The sequence below is a fragment of the Arachis ipaensis genome, chromosome B09, assembly GCF_000816755.2.
Source record: "Arachis ipaensis cultivar K30076 chromosome B09, Araip1.1, whole genome shotgun sequence".
In the NCBI taxonomy this organism is placed as follows: domain Eukaryota; kingdom Viridiplantae; phylum Streptophyta; class Magnoliopsida; order Fabales; family Fabaceae; genus Arachis; species Arachis ipaensis.
Window position 1 is genome coordinate 128,228,359 of NC_029793.2, and position 9,623 is coordinate 128,237,981.

The 9,623-nt window shown below is 33.8% G+C and overlaps 1 protein-coding gene across 4 annotated transcripts; it reads right to left on the reverse strand.

Annotated features, from left to right (window-relative positions):
* On the reverse strand, window positions 737–9,063 carry LOC107617826 (delta(14)-sterol reductase). 4 transcript variants are annotated; one of them, XM_021110352.1, is made up of 14 exons: window positions 8,649–9,063; window positions 6,364–6,535; window positions 6,142–6,253; window positions 5,584–5,654; window positions 5,433–5,489; window positions 5,032–5,123; window positions 4,771–4,818; window positions 4,447–4,567; window positions 4,287–4,333; window positions 4,025–4,106; window positions 2,124–2,200; window positions 1,902–2,021; window positions 1,155–1,229; window positions 737–1,042 (listed from the first exon to the last, which is right to left on the reverse strand). In XM_021110352.1, exons 2-14 carry the CDS (start codon window positions 6,415–6,417, stop codon window positions 889–891), a joined length of 1,110 nt encoding a protein of 369 aa, XP_020966011.1. In that variant the 5' UTR covers window positions 6,418–6,535; window positions 8,649–9,063; the 3' UTR covers window positions 737–888. The 4 variants fall into 4 exon arrangements, with proteins under 4 accessions (XP_020966011.1, XP_016175184.1, XP_020966010.1 ...); XM_016319698.1 differs by having other exon boundaries at window positions 6,136–6,253; XM_021110351.1 differs by lacking the exon at window positions 8,649–9,063 and adding an exon at window positions 8,556–8,573 and having other exon boundaries at window positions 6,136–6,253.

The following is a 9,623-nucleotide window of genomic DNA, read 5'->3' on the forward strand; positions in this document are numbered from 1 at the left end:
TATATCTCATATATAAGTATAATATTTTAAAATCTTGGGGAGACAAAGCCACTACTTGCTCCTCTAGGTCCATCCCTATCTATGGGATTTATTTTTTTGGAATAGAATTATGGCTATTTGGATCAAATTTCATGAAAATAGTAATTTTTCAAAGTTTTGTTTTTTAATTTCAAGACTCATATCTAAGATTTCTAGTCTATTATATTGACAAATTCTCATTAACACAATAGTTTAACTTTCAACTTTTCTATCATGATGAAACTATTGAATATCCAATTACCCCTGTCTAAGCCGAAGATCTAAGAAAAATATAAGAATCTCGCGATAAGAATCTTTTTTCATTTGATATTTTCTAATAACCAACTTGCTTGGTTAAGTGTTAGTTTATTTACCTGATTAAATAAGTATTTAGTGTTTAAATTTTATCTTATATATACAATATTGATTAACGGTAAATTCTTAAACAATATTCAAATATACAATAAATTAATTTTTGACCTGCTAAATTAAAAAATACTGTGTAAAAAAAAAAATCTAAAGCACTAGTTAAGAGACCAAAATATCTACAATGTTCACCAATCTTGTTAACAGCATCTATTTTTATTTTCATTAATTTTTCATTTTAGAATATTACAAAAAAAAAAACAAAATTTCTATTTAGTTGGCTCAAAATCAAAACATAGAGAATGTACCTAATAATAATAATAATAATATGTATATAAAAAAAAGAGACCACTTTGCTAAAATATTCATCTCACTTTCATAAAATCAAACAAGGTTCTTATTAATAAACTCCTTCATAAATAGTATGCAACTTCTAACAATAGTTTCAATTCTACAAAAATACAAAAGCCAATACAATGGAACCTTCTTTTTCTTCTTTTCTTTCTAATACACAAATGGCAATATTCTCCAAGGAACAAGTTTTCGGTACTCAGTCCATATCTCTTTATACTTCTTCGCACAACGAGATTCATCCCTTCTCTCCCTCCATATCAACAGAATAAGAAGATATATTGGATAGAAGTATGGAACTGGTGAACTGCAAAAATGAGTAAGATATACAAGGTTTGACATTATTTTCTTTGTAGAAAAATCAATATCAATAACTTTATATCAGCGAAATAATTAAAGGAATGAGTTAATGAGATCACCTTATCCCACAAGGTAAGCTAAAGGAGAGAGCAAGAAGTAAGTCACCTAGGTAATTACAATGTCTGGCAATACCCCTTCAACAACAACAACAACAACAACAACAATGACAACTTGTGTTAATAGCTTCCATGAGAAAGTGAATTGAGTGTATATACGTTGTTCTAACAAGACTCTAGATAGACAAATAATAACCACGGATTAAAACATGTTACTGTCTTCGTTCTTTTTTATCTGTCAACTGTTACTTTTTGGTACATATTGATTTAACGCATGCCAAAAAGTGGACAAATAACCAAAGGAGTAATGTGTAATGTGTAATGCATAAGATGTTAAGAACTCACCAGGTATAATCTCTGACCTAAATTCAACAACTTTCTAAATAAAAATTCATGAGGATTAAAAAATTTTATTGGTAATATATTATACTATTACTAATTACCAATCATTAACTTGGATTATACACATACTCAACCAATCATAATTTTCGCTATTTGATAAAAAGAATAACTTAGCCAATGGAGCCTTTTCTCATCCCATTTTTTATTCCGAAGCCTCCCAACATGTTTTAAGATATGCTTAATCGGTATTCACATATTATGTATTAAATTAAAGGTGAAAGAAAAACAGATGCATATCTACTCCAAGCAATTTTTTTTTCTTTTTTTCAGTTTTTACCCCTTAAATAAAGAAAGAGGAAAAGGAAAAAGAGAAACAAAATACAGATATCAAATGAAAAAAAATCTTACCAATAACCAGAAGCAAGTAACTTTCCACCAATGACTTTTGGAGGCTTACCCCAAATAGGGCCCTTTGGATTCTTTTTGAATACATGTTTTTGCTTGTTTGCCCCTCGAAATACCATGTATCTGCAAAGTTTGATCTTCAATTTTATGTTATGAACTTATGTAACTTCAAGAGTATATGTGGTGCATTATAGAATTCACGGTTGGATATTACGAACACATTACCCAATCAGGAAGACAAGACAATTAGCTATAATGGTTGTCGTTGTTAACTCCACCTCATTTGCTAAGAGCCACCATCCCTGACAGCAATTGTAGCATGTCAATACATGTTATGTGTTTAAACGAAAAAGTACTGTACACTGTTCTAAAAACCGAACCGGATCGGCCGGTTCAACAGGGTTAATTGGGAACGGTCATTTAGTTGGTTTGGTTGAAGTGCAAAACCGATCTGCAAAAAACCGGTAAAAAACCTATTGAGCCGGCAATTAACCAGTGAACCGTTTGAACCGGACAGTTTTTTCCGATTTTCAATTAAAAAATAAAAAATAAAAAATTACATAAACCCTCCACATTCTCTCTCTCTCACACGCACACTACCACGGAACCCTAGCCCTCCTCTCTCTCTAGCTCCACAGAACCCTAGCACCCCCAGCCAACAATAGCAGCAGCAGCCAGCGCCCAGTTCCCAGCGCCGCCGTCGCCGACGAACTCTTCTCCTCAGCCAGCGTCCAGCCCCGGTGTTGCCGATCCTCTTTTCCTAGATCCCTTCTCCTCGCGTCGCTAGGTCTCATTGGAGCTGCTGTTGGCGTTGCCGCCTCTGTCCTCGTTGTCATCGGCCACCCTGAACTTGTGTCTCTGTCCTCGTTGTCGAGCCCTCTCTCTCGCGCGCGCATCAAACCTCTGTCTTCGATCCCCCTCTCTGTCCGAGCTCACTTTCCTTCCTCCCTCGCCGTCACTTCTCTTCCTCCCTCACCGCCATAAGCAAAGCTACTTTAATTTATGTTTTCTTATTTTGTTATTTTATTGATTCCGAGTTGCTGAAATTTGATCGAGTTGCTGATTTTTTTTTTTTTGTTCATTTTTGAGTTGCTGAGATCTGAAATATGTTGGTTGATAATGTTTTGTTAAATTTTCGAAAATAATTGTTATTCTGAGTTCCGAGTTTCCCTCATATGCAAGCCATAGAAGCGAATTGTATATCTCTATATCTATCTGTAGCAAGAAAGTAGGCTAGGCTTTACCCACGGGCAAGCTATCTAGCAGAAAGTGAGTGAAGCTGCTTTGGTCTACTCTGGGTGCACAATTATTATTGTAATATCCTTTTTGCTGATTTTCTGAAATAATTGTGTTTTGGGTTAGGATTGTTGATTGTTGCTGATGTGATTCTGAATTTAGTTTGGATGTTGAGTTTGGACTCTTTGCTTAATTTTCTGTTTTTGGATTCTTTGGCTTTGGATGGCTTTGGATGTTGAGAAGTTTTTGGATTCTGAGTTTTTGTTGAATACTTGATTAGTATTGAGAATATAAATGTAATAGAACAAGATTTGGTTTAAGAAAAAGTGAAAGAAGAGCATGTAAACTCTTGATTTAGTTAGTTATTCTGTTTCAGGTCAATAGCTTTCATATATATTGCAGACATTATATTTGGAAGTGTTGAAACTAATATGATCAATGTTATTGATTCTCAATAATTATGTTCTCAATTTTAAGTTTTTGAATACATTTCTTTGTTTCTTATATCACAAGAATTCTTCTTTTGGAGTGTTTATCTTGATTGTCAAATAATTGAGCTTGATTAGAGTTTAGAAGTTAATTAAAATTTTTTTATTATGAATTCTAAAAGATAAAATATGAACAAATTACTATGTGAAATGTTAAATTTTTAAATTTTAGTAGTTTAGAAAATATTAAATTTGAATATTTGAAATTGTATATTGAATTTTTAATGATTTCATTGTATATTTAATTAAACCGGTTCAACCACAGTTCAACTTCGGTTAGACTATTGAACCGTTGAACCAGTCACTTCACCAGTTCAATGACCGATTCGGTTCTCGCAACCTTGGTACTATACATAATGGCGCAAATAAATGGCAAGTTGGAAGTTAAGTTATAGCAATTACCTGAATGCTAAAAGTAAAAGGAATCCAAACTAAATCTCCAAAGACCAACATGAAGCCCAACCTCTCTGCAATTATGTCCCAACTAAAAACAAAAATTAAGAGATAAGATCATAAACCACAATTATATCTAACATGAATGACAATATAGATATCACAATCATGAGTTCATAACTTAGTGAAAATATTACAAGGAAAACATGTTTTATTTTTTTAGAGATTGGGATGAACAATTTTTCAAGTAGAGCAAACGCAATTCACTTACGTTGATGTCATGTACTCTTCATGCACAAAGTAGTCCAAGATGTATAACTGGTATAAATGTAAAGAAAGTCACTCATCAAACACCCAAACTAGTGCTTATTAAAAGAAAAGAGAAAAAAAGGAAATTCAATAAACTAGAGTAGACAAGATTTTAAAATTACTGCACAGAATATCTGGAAGAGAATCATTGATTTGCTCAAAGTACCATCTTGAATGCTCTTTGCAAGAATGGATAAATTGATTAGCAGCCACCCCATCATTCCAGCTCTAACAAACAAAAATCTACAATTTGACAATTCCATTATATGTGCAGGAATATTTATAGTATTCAGAATAATCATAAAAAAAACCACAATTCTGACAATTCCATTGACAGGGTTGCAAGCTAAGAATGCTTTTTTTCCATCATAATTGCCAATTATATACACTTAAGCAATCATATAAAATGAGAACAAGCAAGAAACGACATCAGGTGGATAACATACTTGAGGTCAATACCCATATACTGAGGATTCAGTTGTATTCCAAACCACCTATCAAAGTAAAACAGAAAACGAAAAACAAAATTAACCAATAAAATTCAATTTCTGCAACGGTCAAGGAAATAAAATCAACCATGTTCACACTTCACACTAGTTAAAAAGTCGGGCTTCGTTGTACTAGACAGAAAAACACAAAAGAGATGCAAACACAAATTCCAAACAGAAGCTATTACGATTAAAGAAATTTTAACATCTAGAACATACCAATCATGTATTAGGTTTCCAGTGATATGAGGTTTTAGTGATGAACTTTTACTTTGTGACTTGCAGCCCGCAAAATAAAGTGCCAGGGTCACCTGATATGAAATTAGTAAAAATGACAACAAAAAAGGTTATTATCAAGCAATGCAGAGTAACAATAAAAACAAATAAAGTATAAAATTTAGCTTTTGATATATTTCAACAACTGTGCATTGGTACATTTAGCCAGCCTTTTCTAATGATACGATAGGATTTGACTTCCATCATTGTTATTAAGTTCAATAATGTGTCATTTATTCATATTTCAGTTCTAGCAAATTCATATGATGAAATTGAACTATGAAAAGAACCATGGAATGTCATTACTAAGTTGTAAATAAGATTCTATGCTTATAATTACATACAAGAAAACTGAAGATAAATGTTGTGGACAGCAGCTCAAATCCTCTCTCAGATATAGCCTGCAAAAGTTGCCACAGGTTATTCTGCGACTCTAACTCTAGCATATGATTCATAGTGTTATGCAAAATTCAGAATATCCATATGAACACGTACGGTAGGAGATACAAAATCCATCTTGGCACTAATCCCAAGAAGTGCAACCAACAGAAGAAGCAAGACTAAACCTGAGAAAATGTGAACATAGTTACACCTCCAAAAAAATAGAAAAGGAATAGTGGTGTAAATATAGACTCAATTCTTGTGAATCTTATATGAATCAACATGCAAAATATATTTTAAAGTATAAAATATACCACAACTGCTAAACCTTATCTCACTAGGTACAATAAGTAGCATAAAAAAGGAATCATCATAATCTTTGTTATAAATCATGTATACATTCAAATTATTAAAATCTAACCATTATAACAATTTCACCTATCACCTATGATTTTTCCTTTTTTAAGATTTCTTCTATTAATAGGTCATTGAACAAACATTTTGTCATGTATAGCATTGAAGACTGGTCATGAAGTGAACAACAAAAATATGTTGCCATTATAACACTGATTTAAGGATTACCATAAACTAGAGAACCTATATTACATCAAAATCACACTAAAATGAACCACATTTTTGTAATGTACTAGAATGTTAAAAACGAACCATTGCAGCGATAATGAAGGCGAGTTCCATCAGCAAGAACAACCCCAGGAACAAGTTTTCCCAGCACAATGGATCCCGCAATTGACAAATAAGCAAAGAAGCCCAGAAGCAAATAAGCCTTATCCACATTCCAAAGTAGTGAAAATATTAAAACTTTACATATTACATCCGTAGAATCAACTAATTCATATAAAGGGTATAGTGAGTGAATGAATGAATAGTACTAACTGAGTTCCATGATGGTATAAGAGCTTGAAGAAGAGAACTCAGTTTCATGAGCATGTGTGAGCCTTGTATCTGAATGGAATGAATAGTTTGATTGTGATTTTAGTGTCAGAGAAGATTGTGACTTCGATTATTGTTGCAGTGTTGTTGTTGCTACTTTATTGTACTCAAGATTCTGAAAATCGAATGACTGATTCAATAATTTAATAATCTAACCTGTGAGTGAACTGTAATTAAACCAATTTAATTAAATATATAATAAAATTTTAAATATTTAAATTCAACCATTCATATAACAACAAACTTTAAAATTTCACAATCTCACGTTTAATTTCACGATGTTCAATGACCAAAAATAACAATCTTTTATCTTTAAAAAAAAACACTCATCACAAGTCATAATAGTCGTGAAGTGGCCCAAAATCAACCATCACAACTAACTAATTAACTAACTCTCAAAATCAACAAAATCATATTAATATCAACCAACAACAATCAACAACAGTCAACAATAAACAAGAGATTAACAAATAAAATAATTTTGATCTCATGAAATAAATTAAATCAAACAAATAAAAACAAAAAGAAAAAATAAAACTGAAGAAGACGACGCTGAGTTACGAACAGGGAAGTGGGGGAGTGAGCAGCGCCAGCAAGAGACGGCAGCGTCAACAAAGCCGGCGACGACAGGCAACGCGGGTGAGAAGAGCGACGATGCCAAGAATAAAGGCTGCAAAAGCGCCGGCGACAGCAGCGGGCAATGACAATAGCGAAACGGCGGCAAAGCGGGCGACAAGAGCAACGTGGCCAAGGACAAAGGCTGCACCAACCGACCAACACCAGCGACGGTGACCTTCTGAACTGGCCAACGGAGCCAATCGGGCCTGCCTCCTCCTGCTGCCTCTAGGGGTATAGCCGGCGGCTACAGCTCCTTAGGTGGGTGGGTTTTGGGATTTTTAATTTTGGGCGTAACCTAAGTGAATGAATCTGAACCAAGGTTCTAAAAACCGGACTGGCCATCAAACCGTTTTAGTTACTAGTTCACTAGTTCATTGGTACAACCGGTTCAACCGTCGTTCAACCGGAAAAACCGTTTTATTATAAACACCTGATTCTATAAAAATTTAATGAATAAAGCAACTGGTTCTAAACACTCTTCTACTGCATTTTTTTTTACTTCAAAAGGGGATCATAAACAACTAGTTCTATGAATAAACAAACTACAATGATATGCAATGCCAAAAATAGGCCAATGATGAAATAATAAAGGGTTTCTCTCTTCAATTCTATGTTCATCAATATCCAGAATTTCCTTCTTAATATACCTCAGAATTTCCTACAAAATGAAAATTGAACACAATACACAGCTTTAAAACAAAAACAAAACAACACTCAGAAATCAATCACCTCTTCCAAACACAGCCAAAACAGAACAACATTCAGAGTATGAGCATTGACCACAAAAAATTGATTTCTAAAACAAAACAAAAACAGCAGAACAACATTCAGAGTTTGAGCATTGATCACAAAATATTGATTTATGAAACAAAACAAAAACAGAAGAACAACATTCAGAGTTTGAGCATTGATAACAAAAAATTGATTTCTGAAACAAAACAAACACAGCAAAACCAGCAGAACAGCATTTAGAGTTTGAGCATTGATCACAAAAAATTAATTTCTGAAACAAAACAAACAATCAACAAAACAATGAAAACATGAAGCATATAATAAATCAATGATCACCAATATCCAGCAAGAATCTCAAAAACAACAATAAATACACAACAATAATTTAGCAAATAAACAAGAACAAGACCTAAATAAAAAATCCAACAAATTAAATCGCAGAAACCTAACAATTTAGCAAATTAAAACAACAGCAGCTCAAAAACTTACAAGAAGAACACTAATGCAAGTGGAATCATCATGCTAATATGTTTTCTACAAAGATGCTATTTGTGCATCTAAAATTTCCTAATTACTAAGATCCAATTATTCTAATTTCACATGCAATCAACTTACTAAGTTTCTAAAAGCTAGAAATGATAAAACCAACCCGAAATATGGTTAAAGCATTTCATCAAACATGTTGAGTGCAGTAAACTTAAAACGAAATAATTACTTATTGTAAAACTTAAACTTTAATTCAGTCTATGAAAAAAATCCAAACCACTACTAAATCAAATAATTACTTATTGTAATAGAACTAAGAAGTTGCAGAGTTTGAAGCAGAGTATTGGTCTTGTGTAAGTGTATTATCTGGTGGCTGGGTTTAGGGAACTCACGGCGGCGACAAAAGAGAGCAGTTCGACGGCTAGGTGGAGCGCGCGGGTTGGTCGCAGAGTTTGAAGCAGAGCAACGTGGCTTCCAGACGAACGCGAATGCGAACCCGAATGGTGAACGGCGAGTGAACGCGAACGGTGAACGCCGAGCAAACTTGAACAGCGAAGAACGCGAACGAAGACGACGGCTGAACGAAGACGCGAACGTGAACGGCAAACAAACGGCGGCGGAAGCGCCTGAACAGACAAAGACGACGGACGCCGAGCTCGAGGAAGCAGCTGCGATCGGTAACAGCGAACAGGGGTTGAAGACTTGGAGCACGAGGGAAGCTAGATGGACGGACGGCGGCAGTATGCCACTCCTTGCGGCGGTGGTGTAGGCTTACAGTGCTAGGGTTTTTTTGGCTAAGTTTCTGTGTATGAAAGAAAGGGAGGGAGAAAGGGAGAAAGAAACGAAGGAGCTTCAGAACCAAGATGAAAGTAAGCCAAATTTGCCAAAAACGACGCCGTTCTTTTAAATCGGTCGGTTCTCTGTCCGGTTCAACCGGCAGGAAACCGGCCGGTTCGGCAGTTCTTCTTCGATTTTAAGTATAGTTGTCAGAATCGAACCGGTGATCGAACTGGTAAGGTTACTGGGTTACTGAATCATTGGTTCAACCGGTGGGTCACTAGTCGAACCGGTTTACTCGGTATAATTAAATAATTATATAAAATTTAATTATTTTTTTATCATTAGTATTTTTATTTTTGTTTTTATAAAAATAATTATCATTTTTAAATTTTAATGCTTTATTAATTAGTTTATATTCATTTTATTATTATATTATTATAGGTGAAAAGTCACATAAAATTATTTTTTTGTGAAGTTGATATTTAAGAATCGTTAGATGATTTGACTAGTTTAACTAAATATCATCTAGCAATTTTTAACTATCAACTTCATATGAAGACAAAAAATAAAATAATATATTAAAAAAT

What these genes read in the sequence shown, in the direction of transcription:
- LOC107617826 (XM_016319698.1), bottom strand. Translation starts at nt 6,417, where the DNA reads ATGCTCATGAAACTGAGTTCTCTTCTTCAAGCTCTTATACCATCATGG. An exon ending in GGAAACCTAATACATGATTG is followed by an intron (nt 4,819 to 5,031) that starts GTATGTTCTAGA and finishes TTACTTTGATAG; the next exon opens with GTGGTTTGGAATACAACTGA. An exon ending in TATATGGGTATTGACCTCAA is followed by an intron (nt 4,568 to 4,770) that starts GTATGTTATCCA and finishes GTCAAATTGTAG; the next exon opens with ATTTTTGTTTGTTAGAGCTG.